General features: G+C 48.0%; 1 protein-coding gene across 2 annotated transcripts in view; it reads right to left on the bottom strand.

Moving 5' to 3' along the window:
- Positions 1-23349, bottom strand: part of LOC309978906 (polyprenol dehydrogenase-like) — a 155094-nt gene that overhangs the window by 39573 nt on the left and 92172 nt on the right. For both annotated transcript variants that reach the window (XM_082865572.1, XM_082865573.1), the window contains exon 2: positions 11804-11905. In XM_082865572.1, coding sequence (XP_082721698.1) covers positions 11804-11876 — 73 coding nt within the window. In that variant the 5' untranslated portion in view covers positions 11877-11905. The remainder of the gene's footprint in view (positions 1-11803; positions 11906-23349) is intronic.

Raw genomic sequence — 23349 nt, 5'->3', positions numbered from 1 at the left:
ATGGACCTAGAGATCATTATACTCCGTGAAATAAGCCAGACAAATACTATAGGATATCACTTATATGTGGAATCTGAAAAATACAACCAACTAGTGAATATAACAAAAAAGAAGCCGACTCACAGGTATAGAGAACAAACCAGCGGTTCCCAGTGAGGAGAGGGAAGGGGGGAGGGGCAGGATAGGGGGAGGGGAGTAAAGAGGAACAAGCTATTATGCATAAAATAAATAAGCTAGAAGGACATATGTACAGCACGGGGAACACAGCCAATATTTTATAACACCTACAAATGGAGTATAATGTTTAAAAGTTGTGAATCGCTATATTGTATACCTGTACCTTATATAATATTGCACATCCACTGTACTTCAATAAATATAAATAAAAAATAAAAAAGGAGACGGTTATTTTGAGCCACTAGGATGGGGGAGTGGTCTGTGCACGCTGAAACGGTCAAGTCCAGGCTAGAGAGCTCCACCTCCTGGGACAAATTGGCAGCCACTAGACACGCCCTTCCAAGTGTCACAATCCATTGGAAAATGCCCCACATCACGGAGCAGGGGCATTTGAAGGGGATATGGGGTCAGCAGGAATTATGGCCTGAATCTGGGGGTGTTAACCCGCGGCGACTTCCTGGCTTCCACCTGGTGAGTCGAGGGTAACATTATATAATAAAAGGAAGCTGGTGGTGCTTGTTACTTCCTTACTATAGTCTGATTCCTTGGACGTTGACAGCAGAGAAAACAGCCAGGAGGCTCGGGTCAGCCAGACATTGGAACAGCTGCACCAACTCTGGATGTCACCCCGCTGGGGCAGAACAGCCGGACTCATCCGTGTTCATGTTCGCTGGGGCACCCGTGGTCCGGTTCGTGGTGACCTGAGCTGAAAGGCAACCCCTCCCCGGTCTCCTTGAGGCTGTACCTATTCCATCCGCCCCACTCCGTGTTACGTATTTCCTAACGAGAATGTACAAGACAGGACATGTGCAGCAATGACGCAGCCCTGGGGACATGCCAACACGGATCGTCATTGCGTACAAGCTCTGCTGACAGATTCTAGCAGAAACTCACTGACCCCGAGCAACAGTGAGGATGCCCCGGGCACAGCACGAGTTCAAGGTGAGCTGGGAAATCATCACAGTCATCTGAGCAAGGTCTGGGCGGAAATAGCATCGTTGGGGAAAACATATTTTTAAAGCAACAGCAAGGACATCGCTGCCATGCACACAGCTGCCCACCCACCGTGTTCCAGAAGCGTCTAGCCCATCCTGGGGTTCATCCACCGGGGAAGCTGTGTGAGGGCTACAGCCCCACGGAGGCTGGACCCCCAAAAAACTCCCGGGGTCCCTGCCCACGACTAAGCCCACAATAAAGTGAGATGCTGAGAATAATCACGCCGGTTTCTTTTTTTTTTTTTTTTAAGGTGGACCATTTTCTTAAAATTTCTTTTATTGAATCTGTAACGATATGACTCCTGTTTTATGTTTTGGCTTTTTGGCCACAAGGCCTGTGGGATCTTCGTTCCCCGACCAGGGATGGAACCCACATCCCCTGGATTGGAAGGCGGAGTCTTAACCACTGGACCACCTGGGAAGTCCCTGGTTTCCATTTTTAAAGCCAAATGTCCTAGACAGCTCCCTGGGTAGCAGATCTAACTGCAACAATATTGACTGAACGTCTGGAGGATGCTGAGGGAGAGATTTGAAAGGTTCGCCCACGTCGCTGCACTTGTATTTTTTAAATGGATAAAGGGACGATGTCATGTCAGGGCTTCACATGGTCGTCCTTGTTAGTGACCCTCCGTGAAAACAGCAGCCTCTGCGAACTGACACACAGGAAAAGAAGCCGTAAAAAATATCTGCTAGGGACTTCCCTGGAGGTCTAGTGGTTGGGACTCCACGCTTCCACTGCAGGGGGCACGGGTTCGATCCCTGGTCTGGGCACTAAAATCCCGCAAAGCTGCACAGTGCACCCCCAAAAAATCTGCTCGTTGATGGATGGATTTGACTGGTGAGTGGACACACGTCTGCGGCCTGGAATACCTCATCATCACAGGTGGCTTCTACACTTTGTACTTGTGTGTTTTTTTAATTTTTCGGCTGTGCCACACAGCTTATGGGATCTTAGCTCCCCGACCAGGTATCGAACCCAAGCCCTGGCAGTGAAAGCACGGAGTTTTAACCAGTGCACTGCCAGGAAATTCCCCCACTGTTTTTACTTCTATAGATAATTTTTGCCTTGCACAGAAAAGCCAAGCCACTCGTCTGGAGGATGTTTCCAATCCAAAGAAAACGTATACGTTTTGTATCCAAGAAACTATAACGTGTACTGTTTGCACTTGCCTGCTGGGATGTGGGCAGACTCTCTGCATGGTTTTCGTGCTTTTCTAATGGATACTGGCCTATGATGCTTGTTCACGGAGATGTATCAAATGTCTTCTTTGCCTGTATATTTCCATGCTTAGGTATTTCTAACGTTTATTTTTTTCCCTGTCTACTTCCATACACAGCGACGCACCGTGAAAAGTAAATGGCGTGAATGATATGTATATTATTATTCAAAATAAAGTCTTTCACTTAAAAATAAACCATGTGTTATTCCTTATAGAGAGGGAAAAAAAATAGATGTGTCCCAATCAGGAGAGGATGAGAGAGAGTTATTTACCTTACGGGGGAAAAGAGAGGGGCAGGGAATGAGAGAGAGAAAGAGAGAAAGAGAGAAAGACAGACAAAGAGAGAGAGAGAGAGGGGGGGGAGAGGGGGAGGGGGGAGAGGGGGAGAGGGGGAGGGGGGAGAGGGGGAGGGGGAGAGGGGGAGAGGGGGAGAGGGGGAGAGGGGGAGGGGGAGGGGGGAGGGGGAGAGGGGGAGAGGGGGAGAGGGGGAGAGGGGGGGAGAGGGGGAGAGGGGGAGGGGGGAGGGGGAGAGGGGGAGAGGGGAGAGGGGGAGGGGGAGGGGGGAGGGGGAGGGGGGAGGGGGAGGGGAGGGGGAGGGGGAGGGGAGGGGGAGAGAGAAGGGTATATTCTAGCTGGTGCCCAATGGCTACATGAAGGTTTAAGTCCAGAACACGAGGAACATCTTAGAAAACTCTCGCAGACAATCCACCATCAGTCCAGGGCTGACCACGAAACCCACCTCCAGAGCTGGGGTCTGCCGCAACTTTGGAATCCAGAGACTTTACCATCAGTGGAACTAAAAACGCAAAAGTAAAGACGTCTGGAAGCAGGCAACCAAGGCAGTCAACAGAGGAATGCAAAAATGTTCGGAAAGAAGGATAGAAGATTCTGGAAAGGGATGAGGGTTCTGAATCCACCTATAGAACGCGACCAGGAAAGGAGGTGTCCATGTGTCTCGGGGAAAATCTATAGATGCAGGGAAGCCTGTGATCTGAGGCAGGACCGGGAGTGGCCATGAACCCAGGTGTTTGTCAGCCCAGCAGGACCCGGGTGCTGGGGCTCAGTGCTTAGGGGTACTGAACACAGTCACATCCTGGGCCAGTGAAAATGTCGAGCTTCAAGGAGCACGAGTGTGTCCCAAATCATGCTTAAGTCAATGGAGAAAACACTGGCTAGAGCATCATGTGGACAGGTCCACAGGTCACCCTCGTACTGTGTTTCCAATACTGTCATCTCCCTGTCACCAAAGAGGACAGAGCACCCCACGCCCCATGGCCACGGCAGAGAATCCACCGCTTACTGAGGATGTTTCCCCAACGAGCAACTATTCGCACTAGAAATACCCCCTGGGGACCCGCTATAAGCACAGCCAGGACACCTGGGGCCAGGGGATCGGAAACACCCAACTCTGTTAAGAGCCTGTGTTGCACTGTTTCCAAAAAGACATCAAAGTAAGGCAGCAGGAGCGTGCATCCTCTCGGCGAGGGTGCATCAAAAACAGAATCTCCCTCCCACCCAGAAAACCCTTCTGAAAAGCAGACAATTTTATCATTGACTCACTGTGAAAGCAGAGGACAATCAAAGAAATTGCAAAGACGGGAGGACATGTCACCCTCTTATACAGCAAAGTGGCTGAAACCCATCCCATTCACAGTCTGAGGATAAAACTGCTCCACCATCAAAAAGTCTATATATAATAGATGCTGGAGAGGGCATGGAGAAAAGTCTATATATAATAGACGCTGGAGAGGGCGTGGAGAAAAGGGAGCCTCCTACACTGTCGGTGGGAATGTAAGTTGCTGCAGCCACTATGGAGGACAGGATGGAGGTTCCTCAGAAAACTAAAAATAGAGCTACCAGAGCTACCAGCTCCAGCAATCACACTCCTGGGCACGTTATCTGGACAAAACTCTGGTTCGAAAAGACACACGCACCCCAATGTTCACAGCAGTGCTGTTTACAATAGCTAAGACATGGAAGCAACCTAAGTGTCCCTCAAGAGAGGAACAGATAAACAAGATGTGGTACATAGATACAATGGAATATTACTGAGCCATAAAAAAAAAGAATGACATGACACCATCTGCAGCAAGATGGTTGGACCTAGAGATGATCATACTGAGTGAAGTAAGTCAGACGGAGAAAGACAAATACCATATGATATGACGTCTATGTGGAATCTAGAAAAACAGTAGAGATGAACTTATGTGCAAAGCAGATACAGACACACAGATGTAGAGAAGAAACTTATAGTTACCAAGGGGGGAAGGTGGGGGAGGAATTGAGAGATTGGGATTGACACGTACACACTGCTACATTTAAAACGCATAACCAACGAGGACCTACTGGAGAGCACAGGGAACTCTACTTAATACTCTATAATGGCCTATACGGGAAAAGAATCTAAAAAGGGTGCATACGTGTATCACTGATGCACTTTGCTGGACACATGAAACTAACACAACATTGTAAATCAACTGTACTCCAATAAAAATTAAAAAAAAAAAAGAGCTCCTGAATTAAGTGACGCTGGAGCACTTGGGTAATTAGAAAACCACTGCATCTTTGGACCCACTTCCTGGATGCTCAGCAAGGGCTTTGGAAGAAGGAGGCCCGTGAACAGGGACACGGGATGGGCAGCCTCCTGTACTCCCGTGGCACTTATGGAATCCGGGTCCATCACGCCCAACAGCCCTGCGAGCTCCACCACCAGCAGAGGAGCGTCCAAGTGTCTTCTGCTCCCAAAGGCAGGAGGAGCGCCCGGAAAGCACGACACAGCAGGAAATGGTTCCCTCGGGGAGACACACACCCCGGGAGAGAAACAGAAGGCGCTGACGGTGGTCCACACATATTCACATCCAACCCTCCAAGGATAAAGGCACGCACGGTGCGTCACCAGTCTCCCAAGAGACACATCCGTCGCCTATTTCTCGGAGGAAACGCCGCGCACATAAATGGAAAGTATTCGGGCATCTGCGCCCCTCCCCCGAGAACTGGGCCCCGACTCCCTGCTTTCTTGACTCCCCTGTCGGTGCCAAGGCCATGGCGGCCACTGCTGGGAAGACTGCCTCTAAGTGTACCTGGTCCCTGGTTCTCCATGCTGACTCAGGATACGAATTCATGAACGAATGAAGAACTATACTGAAAACTGGGCTGCTACGTACCTGGCCGGGCAAGCATCTTTGTGATTTCTCAGGGTTACCACGGACATTGATTTGGAGGGAAAAACATAATTTTTAGTAATTCTTGATCTTGAGAAATATATCCACGTGTGTTACGGGGACAACTCCTACAAGGCTAAAACTGAAGTCCTGAGGGCTGGTTACAAATCTACCCGACTTCTGGCACAGGGATGGGAAACGAGATAAATCCGTACGGATGTGAATAAATGATAAATATTGACCAGCTCGGCAGGACGCAGATCATTCTTGGGTTGGATAAATCCTCAGCTTCTCTCCTGAGTTCCCCACAGCCAGAGAGAGGCGGTCTGGTTCTATTTATGTCACGCTAGCGAGTGCAGAAATATTCCGCGTCTGAAACACCAACGTTTGCAAAATCCTGATCGCTCTCTTTAGGAATAAAATTTAGAAATGCAAAGCACAGAGTCTAGCTAGACGTGGCCCTTGGACGTCTTCTCTGTGGGACGCAGCTGGGGCTGTTTTCCATGAGAGTTGATGGGTGAACAGGAGTTTGTCCTATTAACCCAACTCCTCTGAACCCATCACCTTGGGGCGGAGGGGTGGGGGGGGTCGGTAGTTAATATCCCAGAGGAGGGTCCCAGGCATATCGTTTTCAGAAACTCTGCAGACCCTCCTGGACACCAACAGTACCATCGACAGGGCTCCCCTCTGAGAAGTCCTGTAGTTGGGAAGCCCATTGGCATCTGCTGACTCAGAATCTCCCCAATATCAGTCCCTTCAGAACTGTCGTTTGAACACAGCAAAGACAGACCCTCGTGTACAAACCAAGCCACGAGATGAATGAGAAAATCCTTCGCTTCCCCCAAATCAGGTAAGTCTGCCCCAAGCCCCGGGCACACTGGGCTGGTAATGAATCCATTCTCAGTCTGGACTGGACCCTCCTGGCTAACCCCTGGCCCGAGAGGCATTTATCCCTGGAGCCATCCACCCATCCTGGGTACCAGAGGGGGATGCCCCTTCCTAAGTCCAGGGGGTGCCAACACCTCTGTGGTCCCGTGGCATCTCCAAGAGACACAGAGGCTCTGCAAAGGAGGGATCCTCTTTTTGAGGGACCCGACAGCCTTCCTGCCCAGCACCGTGGGGAGCGGGCATCCATTATGGGCACCAGTAGAACCTCCGCCCCAGGGCACATCGTTCCTGGAAGTTGCTGTCTGAACCCACAGAAGCTGTTACTTCCAAGTCCTACAGAACCAGGCTCCTCCCTACAGGGACCCAGGTGGGGGGGGGGGGGTTCCGAGAAGCACCGTCCTAAGTCTTCAGAAGAAACCACCCCAGAGGCAAGAATGTGCCCAACCCGGCCAACATTTTGAAAGATAAAGGGCACCACACGACAGGAGCAAACACCACGTGTGCTTTCAGCCAATCGTCCGGTAGTAACTGGACTCCCATTTCCGACTCTGGGAAATGGCGGTTCAGAGGAGTCCGGGCTGGGAAATTCCATGCGTGGCGTTTAATTTAATCACACCTAATGACGCCGTCTTCTCTTCACACGACCCTGTGTCACACTGTAAGAGGCATTTTCTAGGGTCAGGCATTTCACAGAATAGGTCTTTGTTTAACGTTTGTCTCCTTGGCTAGAGAATGATTTGCATGAGGTCAAGGGCTCGTTTATGGCTGTATGGTTCCTGCGTGTGAATCACCGAGACGATGGGTGTGGTGGGCAGAATAATGTTCCCCAAAATGTTGTTTTAATCTGTGGAACCTGTGACTATGCCACCTGACCTGGCAAAAGGGAGTCTGCAGATATGATTACATTAATGACCTTGACCTGGGGCACTGACCCTGGGTGAGCCCAGTGTAATTTCACAGTCCTTTATAGCAGGGAGGCAGGGGGTCAGACTCAGAGAAGGAGGTGTGAGGACAGAAGCAGAGGTTGGAGGGAGAGGGCGATGTGAAGGTGCTGTGGTGCTCGCTTCGAAGATGCAGGAAGGGGCCATGAGCTAAGGAATCTGGACAACAAAGCTGGGAACAGTAAGGAAATGCATTTTCCCAAGAGCCAGTGTCCTTTAGGGGCTCAGGAATCCCACACCGGTTCTGTCGCCTTGAGGTGCCTCTGGGGCACTGACCAAAAACAAGAGGTGCTGAGCTCAGCGGAAAGATCTGCATGAAGGAGTTAAATCTGGGCTGAAGGTCAGCCAACGTGCAGATCAGATTCTCTGCAGAAAGAAGAGAGAGGGTGTGAAAAGAGGGTCCAGCGACAAGCCTCCCAGGTCCAAATGCAACTCTGTCCTGGTTTCCAGAGAAACGTTATCTGCCTGAGAGCCATGCATGCGGGGTTTAAAATCTGCAGAGAAAAGGAACACGGGACCATCGTAGGATGACTGGAGTCATCTCAAAACTCAAGGGTGCTACAGATAAATGCTGGAGACGGTGTGGAGAGAAGGGAACACTCCTACACTGTTGGTGAGAACGGAAGCTGGTGCAGCCACTATGGAGAACAGTACGGAGGGTCCTTAAAAAATTAAAATTGAGCTACCATATGATCCAACAATCCCACTCCTGGGCATATATCCAGAGAAAACCATAATGTGAAAATATCCATTCACCCCAATGTTCATAGCAGCACTATTTACAGTAGCCAAGACATGGAAGCAACCTAAGTGTCCATGGACAGATGAATGGATAAAGAAGATGTGGTATATATATATATATATATATATATATATATATATATAGGAATATTACTCAGCCATAAAAAAGAATGAAATAATGCCATTTGCAGCAACATGGATAGACCTGGAGATTATCACACTAAGTGAACTAAGTCAGACAGAGAAAGACAAATATCATATGATAGCGCTTATATGTGGGATCTAAAAAATTATACAAATGAAGTTATTTATAAAACAGAAACAGACTCACAGACATAGAGAACAAACTTATGGCTACCAAAGGAAAAAGGGTCGGGGGGAGGGATAAATTAGGAGTTTGGGATTAACAGATAAACACTACTATATATAAAATAAATAAACAACAAGGACCTACTGTAGAGCACAGGGAACTATATTCACCATCTTGTAATAACCTATAATGGAAAAGAATCTGAAATAGCACATATATATGTGTATGTGTGTGTGTGTGTGTGTGTGTGTGTGTGTGTGTGTGTATCACTGAGTCACTTTGCTGTACACCTGAAACACAACATTGTAAATTAACTACACTTCAAGTAAAAAAAAAAAAGAGCAAAACAGTCAACAGAGCATTGTATATAAACTAAATAAAATTACTTAAAGTGCTTTCCCTTTAAAAAACAACAACAAATTGGGCTTCCCTGGTGGCGCAGTGGTTGGGAGTCCACCTGCCAATGCAGGGGACACGGGTTCGAGCCCTGGTCCAGGAAGATCCCACATGTCGCGGAGCAACTAAGCCCGTGCACCACAACTACTGAGCCTGTGCTCCAGAGCCCGTGAACCACAACTACTGAAGCCTGCACACCTAGAGCCCGTGCTCCGCAGCAAGAGAAGCCACAATGAGAAGCCTGTGCACCGCAATGAAGACCCGACACAGCCAAAAATAAACAAATGAAATGAATAAATTTATTTTTTAAAAAACCCCAGCAACTTAAGGGCGAGGGTGAATTATGGAGAACACATTGATGTCTTGCCTACGGTATTCTCCCCAGAGAGCTCTCTCCACTGCAGCAAATATTTCTCACTAAAATTCTGTTGACCCAAAGTGGAGATCTGTTGGAGAAAGGCATCAGATTTGGGATACATTATTTTCCCTACTTCCTGGCAGAGGGAAGGCTGTACTGAAACTGCAGAAAAGACCCTCAGCGGATATTCAGTTCTGTTGTGCCTGTGTCTATAAAATCTCAGGAATCCTGCACGATGGCAGCATACGGGGCACGCGCTGCTGTTACCGATTCCTGAGGGGGTTAAATGTAATGTGGAAAGAAGATGTGTGGCTCCACACGTCTCCACGGCCCCTCCCTGTAACTCACCTGGACACGTGGCAATCTATAATGTTTTCTTTCTAATCAAGGAGGACACAGACAAACGCCCACGAAAGGAACCCCACCCCAGGGCTGAGGATCCCAGGTGGCCATGGCCTTGGAAAGCATTTATCTCTGCAAAGAGGTCTAAGGCATAATCATTTTGGCGAACTTGAAAGATATCAACCAAGCGTACATTAAATTCATTCTGAACCTTCCCAGAAGAACTGCCAGCAATAACGACACGCAGAGTACTTTCCCGGGCTAAGTAGAGGGAAATGGTATTAGTTGTAGGTGTTTCATAGGTACCCACACATCAGGAATAAAGACACAGACCTACTAGAGAATGGACTTGAGGATACAGGGAGGGGGAAGGGTGAGCTGTGACAAAGCGAGAGAGAGGCATGGACATATATACACTACCAAACGTAAGGTAGATAGCTAGTGGGAAGCAGCCGCATAGCACAGGGAGATCAGCTCGGTGCTTTGTGACCGCCTGGAGGGGTGGGATAGGGAGGGAGATGCAAGAGGGAAGATATATGGGAACATATGTATGTGTATAACTGATTCACTTTGTTATAAAGCAAAAACTAACACACCATTGTAAAGCAATTATACTCCAATAAAGATGTAAAAAAAAAAAAGCCACAAATGCATACGTGTAGCTTTGGAGACACAGTTTATATCCCATGCATTTCCCTTAAGTGGGAATTTCTAATTAAACAAGTGGATTGAACACGGTATCTCTATCTGACCTTGACCCTGACCGCCAACCCCATTAGTATTACGGGAGAAAGATAGAATACGCAAGACAAAGAGAAAGGTGAGGAAATGACAACAAGCAGATCTCGGGAGCCAGAATCAGATGGACAGTGTCACAGCCTCAGGAGGAGGAACGACGCTCCCTCGCCTTGAGATGTGTCCCCGGCATTACGCGTAGGGTCCCTCAGAAAGAGGGGCACCAGCAAGAGGGAGTTCGGAGACGGGATTAGCTTAAGGATGTTTAGATGCGAAAATGACCCTGGATTATCCATGGGAGGCTCCGTATAACCACAAGCGTCCTAGTTTTCTCTGCCATCCAAAATACGAATAATTTGGGACTTCCCTGGCAGTCCAGCGGTTAGGACTCAGCGCTTTCACTGCCGTGGCCCCGGGTTCAATCCCTGGTTGGAGAGCTAAGATCCCACAAGCCACGGGGCGCGACCAAAATAAATAAATGAACCCATAAAATTGCTTAAAAACACTGGAAAAGAGAAAATCTTAGAAACAGAATAAAAGACATTAAAAAAACCCAAAATACAAATAATTTGACAAATGTTCTATCTATCTGGGAAAAAAGTATAGTGGCTGTAACTCACTGTTTACGTCTATTCCTTTTACTGTATTAATTAATTAATTTAATTATCTTTGGCCACGCTGTGTGGCATGCGGGATCTTAGTTCCCCAACCAGGGATTGAACCCGTGCCCCCTGCATTGGGAGCACAGAGCGTTCATCGCTGGACCGCCAGGGAAGTCTCTACTGTATCAATTTAACTATTTACCTCCTTTATATACTGGATTCTCCAAGTCTGAAAGCAACGTGTTAAATTCTACCAGCACAAGCGTTTTCCAGGAGGCTCACAATACTTTTCGTTCTCTACATTTATTGTTTGGAGATGTTAAACACTGTGTTTCTCTGTGGAGAGTTTGGACGAACTTGTATGAAACAAGTTGACTGTAGCAGCGGGAGAGAGAAAGAGGCGGGGAAAAGGGCAGGAGAGAGAGAAAGCAGACGTGTTTCCAACGCTCTTAAGAGCTCAGCGCGGCTGACAACAGGGCTCTGGGTGGGCTGTGGTCAGGGGGCGGGTGGAAGGCAGGGGGAGGGGAGATGTGGACTCCACATGTACGTTTGAAGAGTGCTGGCTGTAAGGATGACGTCAAGAGACAGTTGGGCGTGACGGTCTGGAGCCCAGATAATGACTGTCATGGAAACACGCTGAGGCTTTAACCACATAGCCCTTGTGACGACACCCAGCCCTTTGCATGTCCCTCATACATCTTAGCCCAAGTGGACCTGTCCAAGTTATCAACTCCACGGGACACATGATCACACTTTACATCGTTTCAAAGCAACATCCTAAAATTGATTATTCTGAGGACGAAAGCCAAACACATCAGTGGAACCAAACAGTGGCAATAATTGCAACATATATGTCCTTGGGAATCCCGCTTTCCCAAGGGACCGCTAGAGCGCGTGTCTGTGTCTGAATTAACCTCTGGACTTCACCAGAACTCACCGTTATTGACCAGTACGTGGAGTGGGATTTTCTTCATCTTGAACCTCTGGACGAACTGCTGAATGGACCTCATGGACGCCAGGTCACAATACAGAAATTCCACTGGAGAAAGACAAAAATGCGTGTTACCCTCCAATTCACCACAGATGCTAAGACGATTTCTAAAGAGGTTAACTTCTATCCCTCCTGGGAAGTAACACCGGATTAGAGAAAAGAGGAAGGTCCACTGTGGGCAACATACGCTAAGACGACCCTCTGTGAGTTACGTCCTTGATAATGCCCTCTTTTTGAGTGCGGGTGGGACTGTGTCCTCTTATACGGCAAAGATCCTGGGATGTCACCCCTATGACTGTATTTCATTACATAATATTCCCTCTTGCAAGCAGACTAGAGGAAGAGAGATTCTCCTGCTGTTCTGGAAGAAACAAGTTGCCTCATTGGGAGAGGGCCATGGGGCAAGACCCTCAGGGCAGCTCCTGGGAGCTGAGAACAGCTCCCACTCAAGAGCCAGCAGGACAGTCAGAACCTCAGACCTACAACCTTAAGGGACTGAGTTCATCCAACAACCACGTGAGCTCAGAAGACGATCCTGCGGTCCAGAGGGGAACTTAGGCCAGACAACCCTTCTGAGTGGAAGGCAGTTTTCTGGGTCATTCTGCAGCACTGTTGTCCTTGCACTGTCGCAGCTGGCTCTGCTGAAGGATCGCTTTGGGTCTCCCCAGGCCCAGCTCTTGGTAAGAGGCTCACAGGGATATCCGTGGTCCCAGGACCCAGGAACAGAGGGGAGTACGGTTTCCATATCCTAAGGACCAGCAACTACTGTGCCACACATCTCAGGGGGAAGACATGCCTGCAGGATTTTGCTGGTTTGTGGTTTGTGTAGGAAGTTTTAAATATAATTACACCTGAGAGCCAGCAAAAGTACTAGCTTGGGAAGGTACATATTTTGCAACACATGTTAGCGTTCACTCAGAAGAGACATTTTAAGATCATCTTGAGCACGGAGAATGGAACCTATGTGGGCCAAGTCACACTGCCACTGAGGACAAGCGAGTGTATGTATTTATTAAAGTATTTTCCCTAAAAATTTATAGTGGGAGTCGGGGTGGGCATGCTCCTGGATCAGGGTTACTCAGCGTGGCCTACGGACGGGCACCATCCTGTGACCTGTTGGTTACTAGGCTGCCAGAGGACACATTCAGAAATCGAGGATGCGTTTAGAAATTAAAAAAAAAAAAAAAATCAACATTTTATGTTTGCTGAATCCAGTAATTAAAAAAAAAAAAGCAACACTGGGCACTACCGTTTTGCATGTGTCTTACATGTATTTTTTCTTGTAATTCCTTTCTATTCTGTCTCCAATGGCATCAGGCTGTGACAGACTGGGGACAAGGGAGCTTTGTCACAGGGCGTTTGAAAGTTCTGCTCTAGAACACGGTGCCACCTGGACAGGCATTCCTGACACACTGTTCTAACGTTTGCCTGAAACACTCCCAGGAATGTGGGGAAAAAAAAAAAAAAGAGGAAAACTCACACTACTGCTAGTAACGCGAACCTACGGTAAAAGGATGGGTGGACCCACACACTCAGCTTCCAGAAACAGAGCACTGTAACTGGATCTTTGAAACGTCCGAAGATGAAGTTTCCCTGCTCCTTGGGGGAAAAGGGTCAGAAATGACCAGAAACATGAGGACTGACGTTCCAGGCTGAGAGCGCTGCCTCATGAAGGAGCTACTGGGCTTTGCTTCTTTTCTGCCCATTCTTGTCATGAGCGCCCACTTTCTACATCCTCTGAGGAGCTGCCCCCCACCCCTCACCTCTCCAACAGCATCACTGGCAGGATGATGGGGTGACACTGCACAGGGAACGTGAGCCCTCCAGTCAAGCCCTACCGCTGAGAGGACCAGACTGTCCCCTGCAGACCAGGAGGCTTTAAGCGCTCCATCCCTGAGAAAAGAAACGCCCAAGACAAGCTGCAAACTGTGAGCTCTGCCCCCCGTCGAGCCGAAGCACCAGGATTGATCACTGACAGGATATGGGGACTCATGCACGCTAGGGGCTCACCTAAAACCCAGGTAGGGGCTGCATCCCCCCAACAGCGCACACGGTGAGAGGGGACGGGGTAACTGACACGGCAGGGCTCCTGGCAGGGAGAAGGAGACACAAGTGACATTTTTCATTGTACCTGGGATGCCATCACGAACACCTTCACTTCTATCTGGATAATGAGAGAAATGAAGGTTGCGATGTTTTGAGAAGGGTCAAGATACCCGTAGGAAATAAGAAACAGAACGTCTGCCATGCAGAGGACTGGCACATAGGAGGTATACCAGTTGTCCGGGTAGCAAAACAGGAAACCCAGGAAGCAGGTAGGGGTGCAGTTGGAAAGAGTAAGCGTGAACCCCAAGGGGGCTGGTCAGGATGCAAAACCAACATGGTAGCCTCGTATGGGAAGACCACACTCAGCGTTCTCCTGGATATTTCATTATAGAGTTTTTTAAAGCAGGGATTGAAAATTAAAAGGCTGAAAAGTATCAGGCAAACAAGGAGAAATCGAGCAGGGCTGGCCCTACTGACATAAGGCGGGGAGGATTCAGGACTAAAATACCAATGGGGCAACGCGCATCATTATCTGTGGGTCCAACGCCCAGTCAATGTGAAGTCACGATAGTCACGTGCCATGTTCTCAGAATAACACAATATCGCAGTCTGTGTCTCAGGAACCCTTGGGAATGCGGGGAGAAGTGCACAGAACCAAAATGGTTATGGGAGAAATGAGTGTACGTCTTTGAGCATCTGACAGATCGACAGACCAAAAGAAAAAGAAAGAAAGACAGAAACAAAGACCCAGAGAAGACTGTGGATAATATATTTGACAAGGTTGAAAATGCAAGTTTACAAATAGGGACGAGTCTACCGTAGGAAGAAGATTTTAAAACGATAGGTGTGTGCTTCCAACGATATTAATAATATGCTAGATTTACAAGTCAAATATGAACATCTCAAGGAAATGAATGCTTTTCTGAGAAAAATGCTGATTGTTACGACCTAATCAAGGAAATTAGGACTGATCAGAGCAGCGAATATGGGAGAAAGAGAGAAATTAATGAAAGAATGACACCCAGAAAAGGCGGGGACGGTGTCCACGGTATTTTAGCAAATTTTTTCCGACTTTCAAGAAATAGATAATCCCACCTCTATTGACTGATTTAGAACACGTGGGCGGGGGGAAAAGCCTGAGTTGATTCTTTTTATGAAGTGTGCCTTGTTCTGATACAAAAATCTGCAAAGAAATAACACCAGAAGGAGAGGGGAGTTCACATCAATACTCAGAGAAGGAAAAAATCACGAACAAAAATGTAAATTAAAACATTTCCACTGGGATAAACATAAGCACGTACGAGAAAAACACAAGATGGTTTTTAGAGAGGCTGCCTGTTCAGAGATGATTTCTGCCGTGAAAGGGCTCCTAGAATTGGTTCTGTGCCTCTCACCATAACCAGTACCCGCCTTGGAACCTAACAGGGGTAATTTTAAGGCCACCAAGACCCTGAAAGGCTGAGAGGCACCGTTTATGATGAAGGGGGTTCAGGTGAACATGAGGGCAGCTTTCAAATATCCGGACACCAAGCACAGCCCCTGTACACGGGGCCAGCGGGTCCCGGAGAATCTGCCCCCCCCTCCCCAACGGGGAACAGCAGACACTGTCTGGGTCCATCACAGATGAATTCGGGGAGCTGCCAGCTGCTACATCCATGCCAGGCAGGGATGCAGCTTCCGGAGTCCTGGCCCTGTCTTCACTGCTGACAGAGGAACAGGGGCCCCCAAAGGACCAGGATGCACCCAGGAGAACAGCTTGGTTATCCCAGCCTGCCTCCCACCTTTCCCTGTATTTCTCTATGTAAAAGACAGAGGGGAAAGAGCACCCATAAAGCGATATGAAAAGGACAAACAACCTTATGAAAAAATGGACAGGAGACACGAGCAGGCACGCCCCAAGAGAAGAAAACTGAATGCCAAATACACACCCTAAAAGACACGCCATCTCAACAGCACGTGGGAAATGCAGATTAAACCCAGCAGACGTCCCTTCACATCCACCAAGGTGGCAAAAACGCCAGACCTCGCATCATCAAGGTTGCTGAGGACACAGAATACAGCAGTACGTGTATACGTTGCTCTTTGGAATACAAACTGGTCCAGATCTTTGGAAAAGAATGTAATATTACACAATCATTTTGAATATGCGTGTAGCACTGGACTGAGCAATGCCACGCCTAGGCGTATATACCCTAGAAAACGTCTCACCCCTGTCCACCAGGTGATGTGTGTAAGAACATTTGTATGCGCATCGTTTCTATGGGCAGAAACAAATTCACCAGAAATAAATCAAATGCCTGTCAACCAGAAAATAATAATTCATTCCTTAAAAATAAACGTGACGTATACACACCTCTTGGCTGTTCTAGACAGACAGACAGACTCAAGTCTGCTGAGATGTGAGACGCTATTTTCTAGGTAGGAAGCAGAACCAAGCTGCCCCTAAAACCAGATACGGAAAACGGACGGAGGGAGATTATCCTGTGTGTGTGTGCGAGAGGGAGAGAGGGAGAGAGGGAGAGAGGGAGAGAGGGAGAGAGGGAGAGAGGGAGGGAGGGAGGGAGGGAGGGAGGGAGGGAGGGAAAGAGAGAGAAAGAGAGGGAGAGAGGGAGAGAAGGAGAGAGGGACGGAGAGAGGGAGGGAGAGAGGGAGGGAGGGAGGGAGAGAAAGAGAGAAAGAGGGAGAGAGGGAGAGAGGGAGAGAGGGAGAGAGAGAGAGAGAGAGAGAGGGAGGGAGGGAGGGAGGGAGGGGGAGAGAGAGAGGGGGAGGGAGGGAGGGAGGGGAGAGGGAGGGAGGGAGAGTGGGAGGGAGGGAGAGAGAGGGGGAGGGAGGGAGAGAGAGGGGGAGGGAGGGAGGGAGAGAGGAGGAGGGAGGGAGGGAGAGAGGAGGAGGGAGGGAGGGAGAGAGAGAGAGGGAGGGAGGGAGAGAGAGAGAGACAGGGAGGGAGGGAGAGAGAGGGAGGGAGGGAGGGAGAGAGAGGGAGGGAGGGAGAGAGGGAGGGGGAGAGAGAGGGGGAGGGAGGTAGGGAGGGGGAGAGGGAAGGGGGAGGGAGAGAGGGGGAGAGGGAGGGGGAGAGAGGGGGGAGGGAGGGAGGGGGGAGAGAGAGAGACACAGAGAGAGAGAGAGAGAGAGGGAAGGAGGGAGGGATCCCAGGCACACAGTGAGAAAAGTGAATAAACCAATGGGCAATTTTCTCTCTGGTCCTGCTGGTGACGAGCACCCTTCCATGGCTCCTAAACAGGGGGATGTCTCCCCAGGACATGTCCTGAGAGGGGTGCGTCTTCCCGGAATAGGAGGCTGTACCCAGAAAGCATCCTGAGGACAGCTCTGCATCAGGACCAGGACACGCATGCGGAATGAACTCCTCGCAGCCTCTCTTCCGGAAGCCCCCCCAACCCCGCAAGGGCGGTCTTCCCGGAGCAACTCGGCATCACTGACAGCATCTCAGGAAACATCTCAGGGAGCAGCCGCGTTCGGAACCACGGGGCCTGGCTGACGCTTTCTCGGGGGCTGTGACCCCACACCACCACAAGGTGGATTTGCTTTTTCTCTTTGACCAGTGCGGGCAGACCTCGTGGTAGGGCATGTCAATGGACTGTGCTTTGCAGATGCTGCGGGTATTTTGGGTTTTTGTCTTTGTTGGTTTGTTTTTACAAATGGAAGGTTTGGGGCAGCCCCGTGTCCGGCAAGTCTGTCGGGGCCATTTTTCCAAAAGCAATTGCTCAGTTTGTGTCTCTGGGTCACATTTTGGTCCATCTCGCCGCATTTCAAACATTTTCGCTAGGATTCTGTTTGCGATGCTGACCTGTGATCAGGGATCCTTCCCGTTACTACTGCAACAGGATATGGCTCGGGGAAGGCTCACAAGGGAAGGGAAGCAACTTTTAGCAGTAAAGTCATTTTTAAATAAAGGTATGTGCGTTGTTTTTTTAGACACAGTAAGGACCTACTGTATAGCACAGAAAACTACTCAATATTCTGTAATGGCCTGTATGGAAAAAAAAAAAAACTAAAAAAGAGTGGATACCTGTATATGTGTAACTGAATCACTTTGCTGTACACCTGAAACTAACACAACATTATAAATCAACTAGACTCCAATAAAAATTGTAAAAAAAGAAAGACTTTTTAAAAGTTACACGTGAATTACTTTTAATCCACGTGCAGCTTTTTTTAATTTGAAAAAAATTTTTTAAATTTTAATTCAATTTTAATTTTTAGTTTTGGCCATGCCACGCAGATTGTGGGATCTTAGTTCCCTGACCAGGGATTGAACCCAGGGCCCCAGCAGTGAAAGCTACGAATCCTAACCACTGGACCGCCAGGGAATTCCCAAGACATAAAAAGACTTAACAAACCATGGTCTAGTGTGAACGTAACTTTCAGATGCACCGCGGAACCAAACAATTCGTGACTTGCCGTATTATTGTGATATTCGATTTATCGTGTGGTCTGGAAGCAAACCCACGGTACCTCCCAGGTGTGTTTGTACTCCTAAAAGGATCAGACCGTAGACAGCCAGCCTGTACGGCCAGCATCCGAGGGAAGCCGTGAGGCCCCAGCCACTTGGTTGCTCTGTGTGACAGGTGCCTGTCCCTGCATGTGAGGTCAGTGGGCACAGCCAGGTAGGTGCACCTGAGCGATCTCATCCACCTGCCTTGGTCCCTTGATGCCTGTCTGTGCACATCCGCTGCCCCAGCGTCACCTGTTCTCATGGTTCATAGTTCAAAATCCCCTTTTTCTTAAGCCTAATGCTCTCCTAATTGCAGTATTTCTGCTCCGTCCATGTTCCCTTTTTCTAAACTGTCAACTGAAAAAAAAATGCACAACCTGAAAGTTGAGAATTATGTTTTATTTGGTGGACTTGCTGACGACTTAAGCCCGGGATACAGCCTCTCGGGTAGCTCGAGGGGACTGTTCCAAAGAGGTCAGGACGCAGCCAGGGTACATAGGGGTTTGTGCAACAAAGACCAGGTAGTTCAAACATCAAGAGATTATTAAAGAAACCAGACATATCAAGTTAATGAATTTGGCACTTTTCTATATATGGGAAGATGCAGGAGTCTGAGCTCATTGAAATCATTCCTCTGATATGCACCTTAACTCTCTGGGCCCAGGATCCTGTTTCACGCCATCCTGAATCCCCTCAGGGCAAAGCACTGGGGCAGCTGCAGTGGCTGAGGGCTTAACGGCTGCAATATCCTTTGTTTAATGAAAGGCTGGTGACATTTTTTTGTCCACATCACAAAGATATCTTGGAGATCCAATGCTGTCTTACAATAACCAGCTGCAATTTTTTGTTCCCCCTGTGCCCACCTGGGCCTCAAACTCACCCTTCTCAAGCAAAGCCCTGGTCCTCAGATGACAGGGATTCCTCCCTACAGACAGACATTTTTAGGACACACACATCCACCTCCAGGGAAGTTCATTTCTTTAAGTCTCCCCACTCACTTTTCTCTCTCTCCTTGGGAGACAGCAAACCACCACCACTGAACCATCACAGGAAGACATTACATTCAACCCCAGAGTCTCAAGTATAAAACCACTGCCACCACCAAAAAAGAGTCAACACTGGTAAAAAGCTTTGGTAAAAGGTGTTGAAATCTGTGAAATTTTCAGGTTACAGATTATTCAAATGTTTATGGTTGCCAAGTATATTTGGAAAATGCAATTAAAGTGAGAACAGTCTCCATCGACCCCAAGACAAGTAACAGATACCCCAAAGCTCTTTACACTTAAAGACAAAACAATGACCTCCAACTGACTGGTAAGCCAGGTGGTTAGAAGGCCATCAGCGTCTTGCTTGGAAACAGGAGCTTCTGAAGAGTTTTAAAAGCAATTCGTACTCCCAGGAGGTAAACGGTCCTTCTGGGGATCTTATTTAGTTTATCTACCCACAGAGCTGGACTAAAAGTAACTTCCACCCAGCCCACATGATCACAGGCCCCTAACTAGTGGAGGTTTAGTATGAGCATGTTACCCACTGTTTAGGGGTTATAACACCAAGATGACGTGAGCATGCCTCGCAGCCAACTGAAGCGCTTCGTAACTCATCACAGGGTAAATGCACATTTAACTGCAATGAGATGTCACCTCATCACCTGCTGGAATGGCTACTATCAAAAAGATAACAAACAACAAACTCTGGAGAAGGTGTGGAACCCTCCCACACTGTTGGTGGGAGTGTAAATTGGTGCGGCCACTATGGAGATCAGTATGGAGGTTCCTTAAAAAACTAAAAATAGAGCTACCCTATGACCCAGCAATCCCACTCCTGGGCATATACCCGGAGAAAACCGTAATTCAAAAGATACATGCACCCCTATGTTCACAGCAGCACTATGCACGATAGCTAAGACATGGAAGCAACCTAAGTGTCCATCAACAGATGGATGAAGAAGATGTGGTCCATATATACACTGGAATACTACTCAGCCATAAAAAAGAATGCAATCATGCCATCTGCAGCAACATGGATGGACCTAGAGGTTACGTCACACTAAGTGATGTCAGCCAGACAGAGGAAGATAAACACCATATGATATCACTTATGTGTGGAACCTACTTTACAAAAAAGATACAAATGAACTTATTTACACAACAGAAGCAGACTTATAGACATCGAAAACAAACTTATAGTTACCAAAGGGGAATCATAGCGGGCAGGGGGAGGGGGGTAACATAGTAGCTTGGGATGAACACACACACACAGTACTATATATAAAATAGATAACCAACAAGGACCTGCTGCGTAGCACGGGGAACACTACCCAATAGCCTGTGATAACCTTTATGAGAAACGAATCTAAAACAAGAATGAATATATGCGCATGTATAACTGAATCACTTTGCTGTACACCTGAAACTAACATGACATTTTAAATCAACTATATTCCGATAAAATTAAATTTTTTTGAAAAAGCAGAGTAGGATGGTGGTTACCAGAGGTTGGGATTTGGGGAAAATAGGAAGATACTGCTCAAAGGGTACAAATTTCCAGTTATAGGAAGAAAAAGTTCTGGGGTCTAACGTACATCATGGTGACTATGGTTAACCATACCATATTATATACTCAAAATTTGCTAAGACAGTAGATCTTAAATGTTCTCGTCACACACACACAACAAAATGGTAAGCATGTATGGTGATGGGTATGCTGTGTGTGTGATGGGAACGCTAAGGCTCTCCTGACCTCCTAAAATTACAAGTATATAATACAGCACTGGTGCTGGTCATCATTTCAAAATGTACATGCACATTCAATTTTCACACGGGACATCTTCATAAAAAAACAAAACACCGCGGTGTACAACCTAAGATCAAGTAATCGGTCAATCCATCAGTGAATGACGTCAGTCACAGAAAAAGAAAAAGGAAATTCAAATCCTCCAAGAGCAACGTCTGGCGGCCAGAAATGGAAAAAAGCAGAAAACTCCAACTCCAATATACGCCCTCTTCCCGCCCACGCGACCAGCACTCTGACTTGTGAAATTTTCTGTCCACTAGGAGGCAGGACAACACCAGTCATGTGGGGTTCAGGGTGGAAAAAGTTCTTCATAAGCAGCTTTTATTGAGATGAAAAGACTTCCTACCAGGAGAACACAAACAAATGTACCAAGATGTCCAACTTCCTTTGTTGCTCTCAGGATCCCCTTTCTTAGTCCCTGGTGAGAAGGTTGTGTGGTTACTTTACTTGGGTGTAGACACCAGCTTGAACAAGTTGAATCCAGGGAGTAAAGGCGCCCATCTGCCTGCAGGGCTCTCCTCACTCTGCCCTGGATTGAGGGCTTGAAGAGGGAGCCATGGGTATCAGCTAGCTACACTGTGTAACAAATTGTCCCAAACGCCCTGGACGGAAACAACACCCATTTGCCATCTCCCAGCTCTTTATGTCAGAAGTCTGAGTCGGGGTGAGCAGGGTCCTCTGCTCCGGGTCTCACAAAGCTGAAACCATGGTGTCAACAGGGCTGGGGTCATCCTCTGTGGCTGGGGATCCTATTCCAGCCTCACTCAGGTTGTAGGTGAAATTCAGTTCCATGCAGTTGTAGGGCTGAGGTCCCGTTTTCTTTCTGGCTGTCGGGCAGAGGGGGCTCTCAGCTTCAAGGGGTCACTCAGCTCCTTGCTGTGTGGCCCTCCCAAAACACGGCTGTCAGCATTTTCTAAGCCAGCATAAAAATTTCTGCTTCTGTTTCAAGTCTCTCTCACAGGGTCACCTGTTTAGGCCAGGCCCACCCAATGGTCTCCCTTTTGATTAACTCAATGCCAACTGATTTTGGACCTTAATTATATCTCCAAAGTCCCTTTGCTTCTGTCATATAGCATAATCTAATCGTGGGAGTGACACTCCCATCATCCCTGGGCCCCGCCCACAGAGAAGGGGAGGGGATTACATAAGGCATGCGCACCTTGTAGGGGGGCAGGAATCTTGAGGCCGCCTTCGCATAATGCAAAGCGGTGCTCCTTTATTTGCGGTCCCCTCTACCCAGTTCCATCAGTACATCTCCATCGGGAGGACCTCCCTGTCACGTTTGCTCTTTGCTCCGGGGGAAGTCAGTGCAAAGAGAAAGTTACATGAACAACGACCTAAAGGAGGTGTGTACCCACAGGGAGTAAGAGGTACCAATTATTAGGTATAAAGTAAGCTCCAAGGATACAGTGTATAATACGGGGAATACAGCCAACATTTTATAACAACTTTCAAAGATAATAACATAGGTATCAAAATCAACATGCACTACAGTCGCCATTGTGTGGTCACCATTTATTACCATCAAGTCACACATGCAACATACACGTTCCCTAATGCTGAACGGCCAGAGTAGAAACTCTCTTGTTGAAATAAGATTGAATCATGAAATCTCCAAACTACTTAAAATGTGAATTATTGGTTGCATTGGAAGTTATGACCACAGGCGTAAGAGCATTCCCTGAACTCTCCCTGTGGGCTGTTTGTTTCCTCGTCCTCCCACTCACCTAATTTTGTTATAAATAGGAATGAGAAGACCCTAAAAGGTCCACCTTCACCTCCCCGCTATGAATGTGTGCCAGGACCCATACTACCCAAGCCTGCTCAATGCATACGACGGCTCCATCCCATTCCCCTTCAATGACTGGGCAGTGCTCAATGCGTATGGCGGCCCCACTCCATCCCCAAGCAATGAGCTGGCAGTGCTCAATGCGTATGGAAGCTCCATCCCGTTCCCAAGCAATGACCTGACTACTCAATGCCATTCCACCCCCCGTCCCCTACAGAACACCGTCTGGACCACAGACCTAGCTTCCCATGAACACAACCTCACATTTCATCTTGCCGTTCTGCCCACCTCCTTTTCCTTCAATAAGCTCCTCTGAAAAAACTCCAGGCTCCGGGAACCCCTTCCATGACCTGACGTGCCCTATGATGCTCAGGTTTTCACAGACGGGGCGGATAATGAGACACTCTAACT

The sequence above is a fragment of the Leucopleurus acutus genome (assembly GCF_964270905.1).
Source record: "Leucopleurus acutus genome assembly, chromosome: Y".
In the NCBI taxonomy this organism is placed as follows: Eukaryota; Metazoa; Chordata; class Mammalia; order Artiodactyla; family Delphinidae; genus Leucopleurus; species Leucopleurus acutus.
The sequence above is the reverse complement of the archived record's forward strand: the minus strand, read 5'-3'. Positions and strand labels throughout refer to the sequence as shown.